At 44.8% G+C, this 21,064-nt stretch overlaps 2 protein-coding genes across 5 annotated transcripts in view; both read right to left on the bottom strand.

Moving 5' to 3' along the window:
- Nucleotides 1-21,064, bottom strand: part of LOC119450583 (alpha-tocopherol transfer protein-like) — a 134,257-nt gene that overhangs the window by 35,696 nt on the left and 77,497 nt on the right. The gene's annotated exons all lie outside the window — the stretch shown is intronic.
- The window catches only part of LOC119450582 (alpha-tocopherol transfer protein-like), a 104,145-nt gene that overhangs the window by 5,617 nt on the left and 77,464 nt on the right, over nt 1-21,064 (bottom strand). The window contains exons 1-5 of one of the 3 annotated variants that reach the window (XM_049665997.1): nt 14,013-14,267; nt 12,398-12,466; nt 11,887-12,021; nt 7,300-7,551; nt 3,729-3,922 (exon numbers count right to left, since the gene is read on the bottom strand). In XM_049665997.1, coding sequence (XP_049521954.1) covers nt 3,729-3,922; nt 7,300-7,551; nt 11,887-12,019 — 579 coding nt within the window. In that variant the 5' untranslated portion in view covers nt 12,020-12,021; nt 12,398-12,466; nt 14,013-14,267. Of the gene's footprint in view, nt 1-3,728; nt 3,923-7,299; nt 7,552-11,886; nt 12,022-12,397; nt 12,467-14,012; nt 14,271-21,064 lie in introns of those variants that run through there. The other 2 variants (XM_049665996.1, XM_049665998.1) reach the window with 2 other exon arrangements.

Genomic DNA, 21,064 nt, shown 5'->3' with positions numbered 1-21,064 from the left:
CTTCAGCGGACGTCCGAAAGACCACGGTCGTGATACAATAAAAGCTATTGCTGAAAAAATAAAACGTAGTGTGAAATTCAGAATAAAGACACTTTCTGGAAAAGATTGAAGGAAATCACCCTTTGAAAGTGGCATGTCAGCTCATGAAAACACCGTTTTCTATGGGTGTAAGACGGTGAGTTGTAGACATGACAAGACACCCTCTGCGGGTGCAATGTTCCCTAGTGTGTACATTATCTTAAACAATGCATTTTACGCGGTGCAAGCTTTCGATGCAGTTGACTTTTAATTTTCTATAAACATTTTATCAGGCCGAGGACATGCCTGTTTGCATCGCCATAGGGCGTTGCTCTTTTTGAACAGCGCTGGTGCATGCCATGAACAGCAACAATTCCATTAAAAGAACTCATTACACATTGCTGACAACAATAGAGCAGTATAAATAGCTTACATAGCAAGCAAACAAGTGATATATAAATTAACTGTAGGTAGCTTTAGATCGGAAACCCTGAGCTTCAACTGCCCCGATGGCGTGAAGTCATCATGGAAATCTCTCACAACTGCATTTGCTACATGTTTGCTGAGGTTTTGAGTACACCACCCTCGCTTATGGCCGCACAAATAACGGTTCATGATGGAGTGATTCTTTGTTTATAGTTTTCCAAGGAGACAAGTGAATGCCTTTTGATTGAGACGTTGTTGTTTGTTATAGGCTCCGTTAAAAATATTAGCGGCAACTGAGGTTCATTAAGAAGTCTGAGCTTTATGAATACATTTAACACCGGAACCTGAAGCTTAAATGGAACAGGAGTGATCTCTCCAAGGGAAACACTGACAGCCTAGAGTGGGTGCATGCTTGTTTATGAATCTATTATATAGTTTCCTCATGAGATCATTCGCGCATATTTGTCCAAGCGACCGCTATTTACCAGAGAGAAAAGGTTTATTGCTTGCCACTACAAGAGCATAGTGATCAATGTATGCACTACAGAACAACATTTGTGGCTTTATCAACTGCTCTAAATAGGAAGAGCTGAAATTTCTTAAGACAATGCAATGAGCCATATATATATATATTTCAAATGCATTGCAAGAAGTTATGGACTTAATTAAAAGAGCGACAATCAAACATAAGCACAGGATTTAATTAAAATATGTTAATTCACTACCTAATCACTTTAGGGACCATTTTGCAATTTCCATATTGAAGACAGTCTGTGCTCGAAGTACACCCACGTAGCCGGAATCCTGACACTACCACCAGGTTCGAAATATTTGTCCTTACACTAGATCATAAAATGAACTGATGTTATGCTGAGATTTCATACAAGGAACGTCTTGGTTAAAATGTGAACACTCGAATGCATTTCACCGGAAGTTTGACTAGTGTTCACGTCAAGATTTCTGCTAAGTGTATACATGACTTCAAAAATAACCGGCTTAAATTACGCAATTGTGAAACCCGCCAAGATGCCAGAATGGCGTTAAACTGTAGAGAACGAGGTCATGGTTTCAATTCCCTGCCACAGCGGCAATACTCTGACGAGGGCGAAATGCAAAAGTGATCGTTCCTTTCTGTTTGGGTAGGCGTAGTCGGGAGCCACTCAATGTTAATAGGGGTGTTGAACCCGATGATTTGATTTCATTGCTCAAGTCACCATTATCATCATAAACAGCCAATTTTTTTATGTCCGCTGCAGGACGAAGGCCTCTCCCAGCTATCTCCAATGAACCGATTCTTGCGCTAGCTGATTGCAACTTCCGCATGCAAATGTCCTAAATTTATCACCCCACCTAATTTTCTGCCATACTCGACTCCACTTCCGTTTCCTTGGGACCCATTCTGTTACTGGAATGGTCCACCGGTGACCCGCCCTACGCATTACTCGTCCTGGCCATATCAATTTCCTTTTCTTATTGTCAACTAGAACATCGGCTATCCCGGTTCGCTCTCTGATCCACACCGTACTTCTTCCTGTCTCTTAACGTTGCGTTGAACATTTCTCGTTCTATCTCGCTTTGCGCTGTCCTTAACTTGTTCTCGAGCTTCATCGTTAATCTCTAAGTTTCTGCCCCATACGATAGCACCGGTAGAATGCCATGATTTTACACATTTATATTAAACAACCCTGGTAAGCTCCCAGTTTGGATTTGGTAAAGCCTGCCGTATGCACTCCAACCTATTTTTATTCTTCTGTAAGTTTTCTTCTCATGATCAGGGTTCCATGTCACCAAATGCTAACAATTGCACAATTGTGGGCGTTGTTCGAGTAATAAACATGCAAGATGATAGGGCGCCTCTCACCGACTGCAAATCTTTTTTATTAAATCGTGGGGATATACGAGGGTCGTACTGAATGTATTGATGAACAATTTCTTACACGCAACTCTGAAAGCGCACAGGAGTTGATTTGGTGTTACGTGGCTCTATTTGTCTGCAATCATGGCTGGCGATTTGGCATCAACAGGTTACATACTGTAGCCACCAGCATGCGAAGTAAAATTATAGCAAGTGAGGTCTCGTTTCGTCATTGTGCGTTGAAAGAATTTCTGGTTAAAGAGCAAAGTTCAGCTGCAGAAATTAATTAGAGGCTATATCTAGAGTATGGCGACACGTGAACGAGCTCGAGCAGTGTACAGAAGTGGATCAAACATATTAAAGTTGGCCAGACAAGCGTTGAACATCAGCCTCGGAATGGTCGCCCTCGGACAGCAGCTACTGAATACAACCTGGAGACCGTTCACGCATTCACTAAAGACAAGCAAGAGGCACGCAATATAGGAGAATGCTTTAAATGGGCGTGGTGCAGTTCTGGTGAGTGAAAACTTACGTCACCGAAATTTAAGTGTTGCTGGATACGTTGAAATATTGCAGAAGCTCTGTCGCTTATTGCGCGATAGGCGACTACAAGCAAAATAATGTTGTAGCACGGCAATGCCCACCCACACACTGATTTCTTAAAAGTGAAGAGAATTGCAAAATTAAGAAGGAAAGTGCTTCCTCCACCCACCTCTAACTCTACCAAATTAGAGACCAATGTTACGAGACATCAAAGGCTATGTGTGCAGCATTGCTTCACTATCTTAACAAAGACGGAACGGAGTGCTATCGGAAAGAAATCTTTTATGCTGTTTGATCTGTGGGGAAAACGAACGCAGAAAAACGGACACTATGATAAAAAAAAATGAACAAAAGTGAAAAATAAAGACAACATTTTTTTTTCAGTGATGAAGCACAATCATTCGTGAGAAGTTGTGGCTCGTTAATTTAAGTATGACCCTTGTATCTGGGTATTGAGAATTGTCACATTATTGAAGTGCACCGCCACCACTATTCCTATTTAGTGAATGTTGTATTTTGCGCGATTTTGGGGCAGGTCCACAACTTGATATCTTTCTTTTCTTTCGCCTAGAGGCCAACTCATACTAACCAATAATAAAGTTGTTTTCTACTTGTTTCTCAGTGTTCGCTAGTTCTAAGCATTTTGTCGGGTTGAAATTAAGTATGAATAACATTTGCCTTTCCTAGAAAATTACGAGAAACACAAGTGTTCACAGTCATTTCCTTTTCGTAACTGCACCAGCAAACTAGTCGTTGCATGAAAAGTTAGCGTTGAACGACTACGGTATATATGATAACAGTAAGAAAAAAATTGCCGGTAGTTTACAGCCCCATTACCGACAACAAAGGCATATTATGTTCTGAGAATGGAGCTGTCACTCTGCACCTGCATAAGATTAGCAACTTTCATCAGGTACGACGGTGTGAGCTGCGCCAGGTGATGGATGTTGAGTCCCTTCATGTCGATGACGCCCACGGCCCCACATATGGATGGAAAATCTTCAAGGAGCCAGCTGCTGGTCAACAGAAGCACTGCTCTGGTAAAGTCCACAAGGCTGCAGATGGCAGGGTTCCAAGCACCTTGAGGCAGAGTGGAAAGTGCTCTGATAAGGATAGGATTTTCACTGGAATGACGTACTCATATTCTGCAGAATATTGAACGATCTTTAAGGAAAAGATTGGCGCACGCACGCACGCACGCACGCACGCACGCACGCACGCACACAAACGCCTAAATGGTTTCCTAAATGTGTGAAATGTTCTCAAAAATTTATTTTTATTACAATGAGAGACGCCTGAATGGTTTCTTATGTTCGTGTTGGACAATTCGCTGTCGTCTTCCGTGTCAGCCTCAGCTGAAGAACACTTTCATGTAGCACGTATTGAGCAACAGAAAGCTGTATCGGCAGTTTTTCATGTTGCTCTACAATTACCTCATTAACACTTTTCATCGATTTGTAATAATTGAAAAGATGGTCAAACAGTTACACTAATTATCTAATTAGGCGGAATGCAAAAACGAGCAACGGCAAACAAATTTACCTTGATTGTGCCCAACTACATAGCATTTGCATATTTTTAAGGCGATAGCCTTGTATGCTTCATCGTTCAGTCGACCTTCAAGGTCCTTGAGCGAAAACCGTGTCGTCGACGCGAAATCGTGCACGATGACCACTCTGTGGAATAATTTACTTACTACATCGGCTCAGCATCGTGTCTTACCTATATGCACAGCCTCACCCAGGAATTATTATGGTGTGCGGGTCATCGTCGTCATCGTGTTCTATGAGTTAGCGCGCTCCGCTCGGGCAACAATTCTGATGGTGCACGGATGAAGCAAGCAATGCTAACGCAACGATTTAGATGGTGCACGGGTCAACATCATCATCGTGGTAATTAAGATAGAGTTAATTCAGACCCTCGAACTCAAGACCTTCGGTGGGAGTCGTAGCCTCGAGCTTATGCGGAAGTCAAACCCACCCCCTTTGGCGTTAAGGTGAAGTTATTTAGGGCACAGTTAATTAATACAGAGTTAATTAGGGCACACGAATCCTCGACCTCTGTTGGGAGTCAAACCCACGACCACTGGGGTTAATTAGGGCGAGGTTAATTAAGGCACTGCTAATTAGGGTAGCCTCAATTAAGGCACTTGAACCCACGGCCTTTGGTCCGAAAACGCAAGCAATAAGAAGTAACAACGCATTCGAATGAGAATGTCAAGTAATTTAATGAATGTCTCTTGAGTATGCAGGCTTTCGCCTTCACTCTGTTTGGCGTATGCTAACGTGACTGTAAATTTCTAAAGTTTGGTCCAAGTTAAGGGAAACATCGTGTATGATAAGCTTGGCTCACCTATCTTGTGGGTTACTGCGTTTCAGTAAACGAGAAAGCTTCGTGCCATTAAAATTAAAATGTGCCCCAGTTAGCGTGAACCTAGTATTAAAAAATGAATAATTCTAGGGGAATAAAACCAAGTAAATATTGTTCACAATTAAGCTTATAAGCCACCAGTTATTATTTTGTTATTACATTCAATCCAAGAACTACAATTACTTATCCCACTTGTTAATTAATGTCCTTATTCACTAGACATTACTCAAGCAGGATGCAATTTGTTTGCTTAATATTCCGAGCTGAGAACGAAAGCCCGTCAAACATTAAAAATGCCATGTGATTGCGTTACCCACTCGCATCACCCGCACCAGAAATCTGCACCCTTAAGCCGGCTCTCTGGGAAATCTCACGAAATGAATAATAACACGTGGGATAGTGATGGCTTTAGCTGTTGCACCCCTCCCGAGACAGGGCAGCACCTTGATGTCATGAAAACAAAAGCTGCTAACTCAAGCCATGTTATTATTGACGAATTGTCATTTATGGCATTGATAACACAGACATAATTTATCAATGAGCGACGCTCCAAATTTATTCACTTGATAGTTTACCGGTGTATATCTTTCTGCTCCTTCCTACTTAGGTTTCGGTTATGTTAATAACCTGCCTATATATATATATATATATATATATATATATATATATATATATATATATTATCATATCATAAGAAGCTAACAAACAATGACACCAAGGACAACATAGTGGAAATCTCTTGTACTTACTAATTAAATTAAAGAACTGACATTAAAGCGGATGAAAAAACAACTGTCCGCAGGTGGGGAACGAACCCACGTCTTCGCATTAAGCGTGGGATGCTCCCACCATTGAGCTACCACGGAGACGTTTTCCCGTCCACTTTCTGGGGTATTTGTTTTACAACTAGAACTCAGCCTGGGAGTGTTAGCCAGCGCCACCACTCACAAATCTAGGAGCGGATGTGGAACATTCTTTCTGTCGCAGGCGTCACGAGCACGTGAACTTTTTGGGTGATGGCGACTGGTCAATAAACCCACATATGCTACCTGAAGGCATCAATGTCACCGGATTCGAGCCCTCGTTAAGCAATGAATGAGAACAAAGGGAACCGAGGGGCCCGATTTTTTATTAATCACAGCATAAGAAGCCAACAAACAATGACACACACACACACACACACACACACACACCACACACACACACACACACACACACACACACATATATATATATATATATATATATATATATATATGTTGCTCTATACCTACCCATTGAATATTGCTGTGTATTTCTCGTTCTGCAATCCACTATTGCCTGCTGACTAATGTACTTATCAGCAGACTACCTTTACTTAGGAGGTCTCCCTGGCAATCATTACTTCGGGATTTCCAGCTGCAGATTTTTCTTGTTAAAGGGAAACTGAGACTTCCACCCAAATGTAGCAATTCGCTACTATGGAAACCCAACCGGGTTCCTCGAAAGAAAGCCTCGCAGTTGAAGAAAAATTCGTCCTGGTCCGGGACTCGAACCCGGGACCACCGCCTCGCAGTTGAAGAAAAATTCGTCCTGGTCCGGGACTCGAACCCGGGACCACCGCCTTTCAGGCGGTGGTCCCGGGTTCGAGTCCCGGACCAGGACGAATTTTTCTTCAACTGCGAGGCTTTCTTTCGAGGAACCCGGTTGGGTTTCCATAGTAGCGAATTGCTACATTTGGGTGGAAGTCTCAGTTTCCCTTTAATTACTTATCTCCACCTAGCGGATTTCCGCTGAACTATTACATCAGATTTTTCTTGTGCTAATGTATTTTCATGTTACGGAGTAATCGACTTGAACTTGAAAGAATCAGTGTGGCGCTTTCGTAGTTTTGTACTGAAATTGCCTCGCTCTGTAGCGTTTTTCCCTCTCATGGTTTCTACAGGAAAGGAATTGTAAACTTTTATGCAGGCCAGGCTTATCTAACGCCGCTGGTTTTACTTTGAGGGAAATAATAAAAAGCGTGCTAACTTTGTGGCAACACGTTCTCTTTGTGTGCAACCGGCGAGGAAAGGTTGAGGGAGAGTTCTGTTACTCCGGAAACTCACCTACCTTGAAGACTCCCATGCACCGGCCGTACTCGCCTGGTTCAGGCGATAGCATCAGGAGTTTGTGGTCGTGGCAAATTGTCCTGAAGGGAACTTTCTGCGGGACAAGGTCGTTAAAAAACTCCGGTACATCTCGTCGCACGCGGAAGTAGTTTTTTATCACTTGGAAGGCCTCTTCTACTCTGTATTTTCGGGCCCGCAGAAACATGACAAGAAAGTCATCGCTCCAAGGAAACTTCAAGGATGGCTCCCCTGAAATTATGAGCACATGCAGCGTAAGTGGCCTTGCTTCTACTGTTTATAAACTTGCTTCATGCGCTAGGTTTGGCGGGTTTGAAGTATCATGTCATGCTGAGGACGGAAGAGCTAATATTAGGGCTAGTTGATCTGAGCTAAGTACCAGACCAACATTTCTTGATACAGTGTTAAAAGCAATCCTAAGAAAAAGTATTATCACTGCCTGCAATAGAAAACTCATGGAATGTTACAATATGCTAGAGCGTTCCCCTAAAGGCACGCGTTATTCTTGCTATACGAGAGTCGTTTATAATAAAAAAAAATTGTGGGCTTAAATTCTTTGCATTTTCAAGCGAAGCTTGTATACGCTAGCCTGCGCCGGCGATGTAACGCTAAAAAAACCAGCGGCTCTCAGAGCTGCACAGGTGGCTCATGTTCGGCACGCGCTTGTGCCACACCTCCCACGTTCGTCGTCGTTGTTTGCTTGCACAGCTGGCTGCGTTGCCGCTAATCACTCCAGCGTAGAATTTCAGTTCTCTTCTGTCGTCGTAATGGGGAGGTCGCGTTTACGGGGGTATGAGCCAATGGTTGAGGGGGTCCGAGCCATTCATTGTCTTAAGTAACGGACAGATTTAATTTTGAAAAAAATCATGGAAATCCATACAGAATGAATGGAAGGCCTCGTCATTGACGTGCCGATTCTAGCGTGAAAGCTTCCGAAGCCTAGGCGAAACGTCAGCGAAGAGCCGCGGACCCCGAAGTTGAGAGAGGGCGATGTTGAGGCCAAACGTAAGCGTCGTCTTGCCATTGTCGGGTTCCTGGAGTAGTAGTAGTGATTTCATTGAAGTCATTTTCTTCTTCAATAAAATCACTACTGCTACTCCAGGAACCCGACAATGGTAGCCACGTCTCGGCAACGCTAGCGCCAACTTCCCCGGTGCCACGGCCAGGTTTCAACGCGAGTTTATCAACCGGAACTTCGGAGCCAGCTTCAGAGCGTGTGACCGTTTGTGGAGAAAGCACAACGTGGTACTCTTCAGTGCAATTCGTTTGGAGGAACACCGAAGAAACACACGACAAGCTTCGCTTACCCCCATCTCGCCCCCACGTTACTCACAGCGATTCATACAATGCCTTCACAGAATAACTGAAGGCGAAATAAAAAGCGTTTGAATTCATTTACAAGATATTACTATAAGGAGTGTTTCATGTGAAAGCGGAAAGCAATTTCCTTAAGATGTAGAGAAAAAAAATTGGAACCAGAGTTTTTTTCGGAAACACGGAAATCTAACCCAATTGGAAACACGCTTTCTAATCCGTCGGCGAGACTCAGTAATGAAAACAATAAAAACCCGAACATGCCAAATAAACGCTCGTTTAGAAATTTTTTGTGCATTTGCATTTGCACAAGTGGAGCCAATGATTGCTCAAAGTATGCAGAGTTGCTTGGAATCCTGAGGTTAGCATCATCGTCATGCTTACTGCAGAACTTCAAGTTTTAACGTATTTTTACAGTGAAGCTGTATATATGGCTAGGTTCTGGCGGATCGCGGCTGCTGAGAAAGCTACGCGTAGAACAACAATTAGAAAAAAGTGGGCCGATCCTGGTGATAATGCAGAAAGGGTCCAAGCACAATGGCATATACCTCTGTGGGCCCGTAGAGCTGCAACGTGCCCTTGAAATACCCTTGTCTCACGTGGGAACAAACGAGACAAAAGCAATGCGCCGGAGCGATGAACGCTGTTGCCCAAACGCTAGTCTATGACGATGCGTGTCAAAATGTCAGTGATAAAACGTAATAGTCTACCAACCAATAGCTGTGCCTCATTCTCTCTTGACATAGCAATTTCCCTTGCGACCTCACTAGTGGCCCCTTGGACTCGGTATGGGTAAGACCCGTGTCGCTCGCTCCGAGAGGAATAGCGCGCCTTCAAGGAGCGCCGGCGCACTCAACAGCGCGAATAGATGCCAAAGCGACGAGAAGCCGAACCCGCAGCGGCCCAACGTGCTGCGGCTGATGGTGTAAGGTGGCGTGAATCTAGTCGCCTAAACTCGCTTTCACGCGCACATACAGCATACGGCGCGCGGCGGCACAACGTAGTTATGTGTTGTACCTTTTCAACCATTTAATATATCCACCTAATTTTAAAAAAATAATTACACAAAAGCAACAGCTTCGCTGGTCTTCCATCTTCACATAGTGGAATAATAGCTCTGAATTTTTTTTTGTGGGAGACCATTCTGAGGTAAATGCAAGCAGTCATACATGAAGCATCTGCGCATTTCGCTCTGCTCTGGGGACGGCCTCCGTGAACGTGGTAATGACCACGAAACTCGCAGTAAAAAAAAAAAGAAAACATGCCTGGCTTCTGTGTCCGAAATGTATTAGTTGACACGCTAATACATGATCATATTATTTACATATCTACCTACAAGTACATACTTAGTCAACATAGTAATACATTGATACGTTATACAACCCATATTCTAGATGACATTAAGAGAAAAAAAATGCAGCTAGACAGGCTACGTAATGCGTAGGGCAGATATCCGGTGGAGCATTAGAGTTACAGAATGGATACCAAGGGAAGGGTAACGCCACGAGGACGGCACAAGTTGGAATCAGCTAGCGCGCACGCACACACACACACACACACACACACACACACACACACACACACACACACACACACACACACACACACACACACACACACACACACACACACACACACACACACACACACACACACACACACGCGCGCGCGCACACGCACACGCACACGCACACGCACACGCACACGCGCACACACACACACACACACACACACACACACACACACACACACACACACACACACACACACACACACACACACACACACACACACACACACACACACACACACACACACACACACACACACACACACACACACACACACACACACACGCATGCACGCACATTTATTCTTGTTGGGTGGGTTTTGATGTGTGGGTCTTTCATCATGACCATGAACTTTGTCATAATCTTGAACAGGAATATTTATACTAGTATGCGCTAATTTCACCGCGAAAGAGAGAGCATCTACTGAGGCACTGTGCGCAAGGAACAGGATCATTGTACAAGGAAAGAGAGGGCGGTGCGAACGTAGACATGGCTGACACAGGTCGGCCTTCTGGTCTAAGATCCGACCGTAGTATCTGTTGTTACCCTTGTTCCTGTCGCTTCTTTAGGTCCCTGCAGATGTGACAAGGGTAGTTCAAGGGCATGTTACAGCTGCCGGCGCCCACCGCCCGGACTCCACACTGTTATCTGCCATTTTGAATGGCCCCTTTCTGCAATATCACCAGAACCGGCCCACATTTTTGCTCGCGCAGAAGAAAAACGCACACAATTCTAGCCATAAACAGCTGCGCTGTAAAAAAAGTCGCCTGTTCTCAACTGAAATAATACGAGAGCTATTTTTGTTAGCGTTCGCAGGAACCCAGATTTAATATATGTACCTGGAAGTGTTTTATACAGCCTGTGTGGCTCCTGTGATGCCCCAGTGCTCCTTCCGCGTAATAATACGGTGATATTGCTGAAGCGCTGGGCAGCACAATTCTTTAACTCACACTCTTTTCAGACATGACTCCAATACTTGCAAGTACGTTGGCCCAATTGCGAAGGGCCAACGTATTGGCAGGTAGACATATGTGCTGGCTGATAGACGTCGACGATGACCTCAGACTCTAAAGAGTAGGGCTAGTCCTCTTCCGCATAGCACTATCTATAATCGTTGCTGTTGTGCAGAGATGCCTCCCACAAAAAAAGAGAGCCACCTTTGGTTGCGCCCACTGTAGGAGGGAACATTGACAAGTTCAAACAAGAGTGCCGGGGAGGAAGGAGATAAAGAAAGCGCACAACGGGAACCGTGGTGGTGATTGAACGAAGTGGGTAACGCCGCAGTCTATACTGCTCACTTTATGAGAGTGCGTATTTAGGCGATTTATTACTTTGAGTGCACCAAGTTAAGAGGGCATTCTACGAGCCAGCCCCGTGATTCTAGTACTAAAGCCCGTCAGCAGAAGCCGGGGAAGCTCCCAGAGCACAGTTAGACTAACATCAATGTTTTTGGTTGATTTTAACACACAAGCTGCTATGCTCTTGAAGCATCAAATCGGGAGGTTCTGCTTTATGGTGTTTGAATAGTGTTTATGGAGTTTGGTGTTTTATGGAGTTTGAATGCTTTATGGTGCCCTCCTAGAGGCCTTGGGGGGTGCATGGTATCTAACACTTTACGTTTGGGATCAGACACACCTCAAGGGAGCATTGTTAGGAGTAAAGTTATAAAACAGAGATGTACCTGCTAACAGTTGACGTAGCCGTGACAAGGACTCAGCTTTGGTTTCAGGTGTTTCACCAAGTTCCAGCCTTGCCACTTCTTCGAGGTTCAGCGCTGGTTTAATTTTAGTGAGTGCGGCATTCTGTTTAGCCATCGCTATTCCGGCAGGTGGCAGCACAGCATAATAAAAAAGAATAAAAAGAAAAAAATATGAGTACAAAAGAATATATACTAGTATGTGGGTGGAACTGGGGGAGGGGGGCGTTAGTTTACGTCTTTACACGGCATAGTCAAAGGTTTAGTGCTTCTATAATGGTTTCCATTTATGGTGAATCTCGGCTGGTACAGAATTTTGTTACGCTTCTTATCATTTTCACTTATTTTTGGCCTCCATCATTTAATCGCACTAAATCGTGACACGGCTATTGCCGGGAATGCTCAATCGGCAAAACCGAACGTACGAAATATTAGAACTGAAGGAATCGGTTGTCTTTGTGAAGTACTGCCCTGTTATTTGCAGACATTCTCTTACACAAGTGCCGTGTGCAATCACCGAGGCGATAATCTCGTTGTCACGCCGATTGTTATTGGGAGTGGTCCACTAAAAAAAAAAAAAACAGTCTTAGATAAGAAAAGGGTCGTAGTATTGCGTTGTGATTCTATTCTAATGATATTCCTTCTGGGGCTTCAGTAGTGGTCACAGCGGCGATATACCACAGTTATCACTGCGTTTGGGTGGCCGTGATAGATGAATGAAAAATTCACAGACTGTTACGATACGCCCTAATTCAAAATTTGAGCGCAGCTTTATACGTGTTTTTATTTCACGATATATTGAGGCATCACACCGATCACCGCACCGACTGGCAAAGTCGCGACGGGCGGTGCTATACTATATAAACTGGCCACAGAGTTGCTGCTTCCCTGCAACTGCAACTTTTGCAACAGTAACCTTTACTGGCAAGAGCTTGCGGCGAACGCTATGCGAGAAATTCCGGCGCCATCTAGTAGCGGGCGCCGCCCGTCTTGCGCGGCACTACGCTTTCCTTCTCACGCAGCACTCCGCGTTCGCTTTCATCTTTCGCTGTGCTCGTTCGCTCGGTTACCCCGTGGGACAACCCCGACGCTCGCCACCGGAAAGGGCGCCTAAGAGCGGCGCTCTAATAACAATTGAGACAAATGATTGCTTACATAATACCAGCCCACGATTTTTGAACACGCGTCGGCAATTGCAATGAATTAGGCCTTCACAATACTCAAAGCAAAAGAATCATCGTTACTATGATCTTGCAGAGGATACTAGTACCTTAAGGCTTTCTTTATGGCAAAGGAAAATACCTTATTAGCTTATGGCTGCTTTAAATTCGGACAGAAACTGCGCTGCGTTACCCTGATTGATTCAGCACAAAGAGAATCTAGCACTGGAAACGCGCATCCGAAAGTTCCGTCATATTGAGGACTACTGACATATGCACGTGGGGAACGAAGGTGCCTAAATGTGTTAACTGACTTCGCAGTTCACTTATCTGAGACCACTGTTTTCATTTCTGCACTTCCCGAAATAACCACACGTTGAATACTTTATAGTTTTCATTTTTTAAGTCACATTCTAGATACCTACAAGACGAAAATGGCGTATGACGAAGGGCATGTTTTTATACTGGTGAGCACTTAGCAGTAAGCACCGACATATGTATTATGGTGAAGGGAATGCTTAAGTACCGCGGCGTTGAATATTTATGTCTTCGTATTTGTTGTAAAACAATTATTCTATTTTCGGTATTAATCCTACAGGCGTTAATTATATGCTTACAGAGTGAACTAGTTGGGGACTACACGAAACAAACGCTAGCGAACAGTATCTCTTATTCTTGTTTAACGATCGTCCACACTGGAGATGCTGCGCATGTGTTATTCATGCCACACTGAATGCTAGAACGCTTAGGTAGAGTTAGCTAAGCACTCTTGCAAAGAACACGAAGGCACCCCAGTAAGTATAGACAGCATAAATAACGCGCCATTTAACGCTATGTAGACTCTTAATCACTTGACTCATCAGTAATGCATCGGTAAATTGAAAGTGATTGGTTCAGTTTGCTTTTTTTAAAGAAAAGGCCAGTTCGCGGAGAGTGAGAAATAATACTTACTGCTTGTTGATTGAGAATGTTGAACACTTTCGTCATCATGGCTTGTAAAGCATGGCTACCCACGACACCGCACAGACGCCTTATGTTACCGACACGCTGTTGTTATGATGTTCCCAGAAGCTATCCCAAGATGCGAGTCTTTTCGCATAAACTGCACACAAGGCCAGGGCAATGTGAGCCGTGGAATCCAGCAACGATATTTACTCTGATGCAGTCAACGGAAAGTGCTCGGGCTAAATGCCACAGCGGCTGCGGTTATTATCTCTATACGCGACCGCTGCGGAATCGGCAGACAATATTGTCCTCGTTTACAGCCAGCGGGATGGGAGAGGGAGGCGTAGTGACAAATGTATACTCAAGGAAGCGTGCGCCGTTATTTCGAGGCCGTTCACTCTCTCATAAAATGGCTGAAGGTCGCTAGGGATTGAGAAACTCTCTGAAGCGTTGAAAACATATTTTCTTTTCTCTAGCTCACGACGCACATTGCTCTTATACGAGTGCAGCCGAACGGCCCGCACGCTTCGTAAACACCTGTATTTGTTTGGTTGTACTGAGTGCGTATCCATGTCAAAAGACATTCGAATTGACATAAAGAAAAGTGGATCAGGCTGAACGATATGTAACAAGAGAAACATAGTTTAAAATTGCGAACATCGCGGCACGTGGTATGTACATGACAGATGGGCTGACTATTAAATGCTTTTCATGCGAAGCTTGTATTGCCTCACAAGTGTTGGCGGTTGTGGTGGTGGTGGTGTCACGCTAAAACCCTATCGAAAACCTGTCGAAAACTCACGTCTCGTTCGCTTGGTATATACCAAAATTGGCATGGGAGGGCACGAATGGATGACTAATAAGACTGATAACTATGACGTCAATAACATCACATGCTCGATAGTTACGTCACGATTAACGATAATAAAATCACGTGTAGCCTATACCCGCCTTAGATATGCGGATATGAGCCAGGGACAAGAAAGAATGAAAGAAAGGAAGGAAGGAAGAAAGAAATCACGTGTGGCGCATACCCGTATTGCATATGCGGGTATGAGCTAGGAACAAGAAAAAAAGAAAGAAAGAAAGAAAGGAAGAAAAAAAAAGAAGTAAAGAAAGAAAACCCCGCTGCTCCCAGAGTAGAGCAGATGAGGGGAAACATGAGCCGGCGCCGGATCCCCTGATGCACGCGACCAATCACGGTCGTTTGGTGTGTCGCGGCTAGGGAAAGGGAACGATAGGGGGTTTGCGCGTGCGCCGCCGGGCTTCCCTCACCTCAGATCAGTTTCGGCGACGGATGGGAAGGCCGCGCGTGGTGCATTCCGCCGAGGAGAAGGCTGCCTTTGAGCAATGGCGCCACGAAGTCTCTCGAGAAAGGGCTCGTCGTCGACGTGCCGATTCTAGCGTGAGGGCTTCCGAAGTCCAGGTGAAACGCCAGCGAAGAGCCACGGATCACGAGTTGCGGGAGGGCGATGTTGAGGCCAAGTGTCAGCGAAGAGCCACCGACCCTTCGTTTATGGCAAACGAAGCGAAACGCCCGCGACAGCGTCGTCTTGCCACAAGCTTCGCTTACCCCCATTTTCTCCACAGGGGAAGAGCTCTGAATTTTTATTCGGAGACACGCTGTGCAAGAGAAACGGGTGACACTAAAGCGCAACAGTATTTATGAGTTGCCGGCTAGTCGGCAACTAGCCCAGTTTTGAGCTGTCGTGCATGAATACAGTTTTCCAAGAGCTTGTGCTTCGAAGATTTAGGGATAGTGTAAATACGAAGAAAGATCTGAAGAAAAAAACTAGACACCGCGATGTTCCACTCGATCCTATAGGTATATACATATTCGCGTCAAATATATTTTTCTGTTATCATGATGGAGTTGGGCGCATTGTTTGGCCCGTATAAGAAAGCCGCTTTCTTATCACTGCCCTTTTCCTATTGGCCGCCTGCCTTGCACAATTCTTGTGGCATCTTTATGTATCGCTGACACGTTCTTCTTCCTTCTTCTTTCTGTCTACTGAGAGGAGTGCTAGTCTACGCATCCTGCCTTTCTTTATCAGTCATCATCAGTACATCGTGATGGCCACTGTAGGACGAAGTCCTCTTCCAGTGTTCTCCAAATACCCCTGTCTTGTGCTAGTCGACCAGTTATGCCTGTAAATTCCTTAATTTTCATTCACGCCACCTCGTTGTCTGCAGTCTCCAACTACGCTTCACGGTTTCTTAGCACCCTCTCTGCAAATATAAGAGGATACCGGTTGTACAGGTGTATGTAATCTGCGCTACAAGTTTACTCCAACTTCACCTTCTGCCTCTTAAAGCCCACAGAAATATCGGCTATAAAGCTTGCTGTCCAATACGCACTGTTGTCTTACGGCCTTAACGTCACGTCTATTATTTTTCCTTTCATCGGTCATTGCTTGGTACCTATAGCTTATTTTGAAAGCTTCTTTTTGCTAGCTTTCATGCTTTTTCCCCATATGTTAGAGCCGGCAGTATGCTACGATTGTTCAATTTTCTTTTAATGGATAGCGGACAGCGGTAACGACTTCATATAGCCTACCATATGCGCCCGAACCCTTTTTTATTTCTCTGTAAATTGTCCTCTCATGACCATGGCTACCTGTGGCTAACTGGCGTAGGTAAACTTACTCTTGCAGAAATTCTAGGGAGTGACTGCCAATCAGGAATTGCTAGACTATTGAACATTGCCTTAGTCATGTACATATTAAACGTCAGACCTACCCTTACATTTTGTCGACTGTCTTAAACCCTTTGTTGCAAATAATATCCATCATTGCTTAACACGACAATGTAATCTGCAAACCGCAGGTTGCTAAGGTGCTTCCCTTAGATCATCAAACTTAATCCTACACACACCAACAACTTCTTTTAAGCATGTAGTGAATAGCCTGCCTTGTATATGTCCTGCCCTATATATGAGCCCAATGTTGAGCTCCAGCCAATTCGGTTTTATCCTCATTACGCAACTCTGTTACCATTTATTTTCAAAGCATTTCTTTCCAAAGAGAGCGAAGAGCGCTTTAACGAGTATGAATGAGCGGTACATACAGTATAATTACAAATAAACGTTCTCGGTAGATCTTCCATGGCACTGCTGGCTGATACACAAACTTTCCAACTCGCGTGACCACGAGTTCTCACCGACGAAGGGGCGACCATGGGTCATCTTTGGACCGCATGTCCCTGAATGAATGGCAAAAACCGCTGAACGACTCGCTATTATGCACTGTCGACTACCACTAACAGTTTAATAAGATTTTTAAAATAGCTTCATAAAACTGCAATATTATGCGATGCTATTAGTGCGCTTGAGGCCAGGTTCACTATGGTGCATACGTTTGTGTTATAGCTTTTTATCATGAGTTCTTTTCATCTTTATGCTTTTGAGGTATGTTACCTTATTAAACTGCATATTAGTTAACTTGTAATGTGCAAAAAAATTAGGCCAGTTCCCCGCTTGTGAAGTCTGATGAAACAGCGGAGCTCTGCAAGCGTGGGTGTATGGCGTAGTGGGTCTGACGCTCGCCTTCGGACCGTGAGTACCCAAGTTCAAATCCCCGCCTCGCCTAGAAAGTTTATATTATTTTTTCTTTCTTTATCTGTCTCTCTCTCTCTCCTTTCTCTCTCGCTCTCTGACTCTCATTGTCTTTTTCTCTCACCCATGGCAAGTTATGGTACAATCGTCGGTACAATGCAACCATATGGTTCCCATAAATGCACGTTCTGCGTGGGCGTATAGCGCAGTTGTTATGACGCTCACCTTCAGACCGTGGGTACCCGGGTTCGAATCCCGCCTGGCCCAAGAACGTTCATTTTTATTGATTTATTTCTCTCGCCGTCTGTCTGTCTTTCTTTCTCTCTCTGCACCTCCTCTATCGCCACCCTGCCACCACCTGTGGCTGGCGCGCGCTTCACAAAACTAATCAACGATCGGCGCGGTTGAAACTCGGCCTTAAACAGCTCTGCTATTAATAATGCGAATGGAGCTTCTTTGTGTGCATTCTTAGAGGTGAGTGAGTGAAAAAAGTCGTAGTTTCGGCCCGAATATCTTATGTGTGGGGGCGACGTCTGGGGGCACACGTCACATCGTGCAGTTCATCTCCCTCCCCCTCTCCCTCTCTCTCTCTCTCTCTCTCTCTCTATATATATATATATATATATATATATATATCAATCAACCATGCAATCACTTTTATTTTCTCTGAAATAGAGAATTACTATGTCTACCTGCTTTTTATGAAAGTAAAATACAAAAATTCGTCGCCCTTCCACTCTGTGAAGATGGTTCACCAACGAAGCTGAAACGTGGGGTCCCGATGTTTATCAAGGGATAATCCCGTGGGTTCATTAAAATATTTCTCAATTATGAGGTTACACACAGGTTCGGCTGCGACGGAGAGAACGACGTCACCGACGCTATGCCTGCGTTCCACCGTTGTCCCTTGCGTTCGAGGTCTCGAGTTGCGATTCTTCGAAATTAAATTGGCTCAAAATTAAATCTGTCCGTTAAGGTAAAACAATGAATGGCTCATACCCCCATAAGCGATGGCTCGTACCCCCGTAAATGCGGTATCCCCATTAAGAGGGCAGAAGAGAAGTGACATTCTAGGCTGGAATGATGAGTGGCAACGCAGCCAGCTGCGGAAGAAGACGATGACGACGAACGCGAGAGCAGTGGCACCAGCGCGTGTCGATCACGAAAGCAAGCCGAGGGGTACAGTGGCTAGTGTACGAGGGGCTCCAACAACCCAGCTGCAGAAGAAGACGGCGCTCGAGCTAATGCTGATTGTTTTCTGTAAACAGGCGATTTCGCCTAGCCAGATAACATTTCGCTTAGACATAAAAAACTTCGCTTTAAAAAGCGCGATTTATTTAATGTGCGGTTAATTTTGGTGTCTGGCACTATTTGGGAAAATGCGCGGATTTTGGATTAATTTGCGTACCATATATCTAAGAAATTTCATACATTATTCAAATGATAACATTCGGATTTTGACGAGGCCAGAACTGAGCATCCAGGTGCGATGGTCGAAGGGTCTGTTGAGTTCTTCAAATACACGCCTACTCCTTTAGGTAAGCGCATGTTAAAGAAATCAAACTTGTCTCGCACGCCCCTGCTAAGCTTTTTCAACGACCACTGACGAAGCGCAGTGCAGAGAAATGAAGGCAGAAGTTTGATAGACTGTTCGCAGATTTATTAGTGAGAACGCACATATTGGACAAACAATGAATGACAATTTCAATCCTTCTTTCTGGGGTTTTACGTGCCAAAACCAGTTCTGATTATGAGGCACGCCGTAGTGGAGGGCTCCGGATTAACTTTGACCACCTGGGGTTCTTTAACGTGCACTACAACGCAAGCACACGGGCGTTTTGGCATTTCGCCTCCATCGAAATGCGGCCGCCGCGGCCGGGATTCGATCCCGCGATCGCGAGCTCAGCAGCGCAACGCCTTAGCTGACTGAGCTACCGCGGCGGGTGACAACTTCAATCCAACGGGTTAACAAGGCTTCCAAAGAAATAATACATCTCACCAACTACTGATGCATCTTTAACCACTACAAGCGAACCGATTCACCTACTGAGCTTATGCATTGCGCGGGGCTAGCTACACTGGGCGACAGTGCAAAGATACATCGCCTGAAGTGTTTTTTATCAATTGCTGAATGGTCACTACAAAACTAATGCCGTAGCTTTCGTTAACATAAAGGAAAAAGGGAAAGTGCGCCAGAAGAATGACTCAATGTACAAAGAATATTTTCGTAATGTAGAGAGGCGCTCTAGTTTAATTAATTAGAGCGTAGAGCACTGAAGCGAGAGGTCGCACAGCTCAGGCAACACAGGCACAAGGGTTCGACCAACTCGTCATCGTCGTCTTTCTCGAAGCAGTGCATACTGCTCGTTCTTCTTCAGTACAGTAATAACAATACGATTCGTTTTTCTTTTTCCCTCACGTAATAAGGGAATGGAACGTGCTTGACCAATTTCATGTAGAGCAGCTAACACTAGAAAAGTTAGTAGAGGAAATTGAGAAAAGTTTACTGCCTGTGCTCCCGCCAAAGTAACAAAATTTTTGTGTGCCGTTAATTTATATTCTTTATATTTTTGTTTACATATCGAGAACAATGCTTGTACCTGTACATTGTCCCTATTGTACACCCACTCAGGTAATAATCCCACCCATGGGATTGATAGTATATTCAAATAAATAAATAAATAAATAAATAAATAAATAAATAAATAAATAAATAAATAAATAAATAAATAAATAAATAAATACACTGGGCGAGAACGAGAGGCACCCTAAAGTCGCGGCGCTGAGACGTGCTCCTGCAAGTGCTGCAGAATAGAGCGCCAGCCTTCCCTTCCTCGAGAACAACTTCAGGGTGGACGATGCGTTGAACCAGACGAAAACAGCAGCGCTCTTGACGCAGAAACAGCACCGACCAAGAGAGTGACCCTTAAAAAAAAAGACAAAGAGACCGTTAACTAGTCCAAGTATACTCGCTAGCCGCATGGGTGGTGGGAGGGGAGAAGAGGGGGGGGGGGCAGAAGAGGGGGGGGGGGGGGAGCGGAACAGCTTTGAGTGTGGGGGCATGCCCCCAGTGGTTTAGAACCTGTGGGGGCGACTGCCTCCCCCCCCCCCCCCCCCCACCCCCACCCCCGGGTTCCGGAGCCCCTGCCTCAGTCGAACCCAAGTGAGCGGGAAACGAAGTTAGAGAATGGGGAGCGATACTTTTGACGCTTTGAAGAATGCGGAGGGCCTGAGGGGAGACCATCCCGGTTTGGTAGGCCTTAATGGCTTGGAATCGCCATATATTGCCTCACTGCGACTGTCGAGCAAAGCCAGCGCGATTAGAGGTGCCGAAATTTTGTCTTTGTGTAATATGTCCATAATCAGCTGGAAATCTATAGGCTGTATACTTTTAGAGCTGTGCTTCTGTCGTCATGTACCTCTTCAGGAATGAAAATTTTCGAGTACGATGAACAAGCACCTGTTTATATATATATACAGGGCGTCCCAGCTATCACGCAGCGAG

Source organism: Dermacentor silvarum, chromosome 4, assembly GCF_013339745.2.
Source record: "Dermacentor silvarum isolate Dsil-2018 chromosome 4, BIME_Dsil_1.4, whole genome shotgun sequence".
NCBI lineage: Eukaryota > Metazoa > Arthropoda > Arachnida > Ixodida > Ixodidae > Dermacentor > Dermacentor silvarum.
The sequence above is the reverse complement of the archived record's forward strand: the minus strand, read 5'-3'. Positions and strand labels throughout refer to the sequence as shown.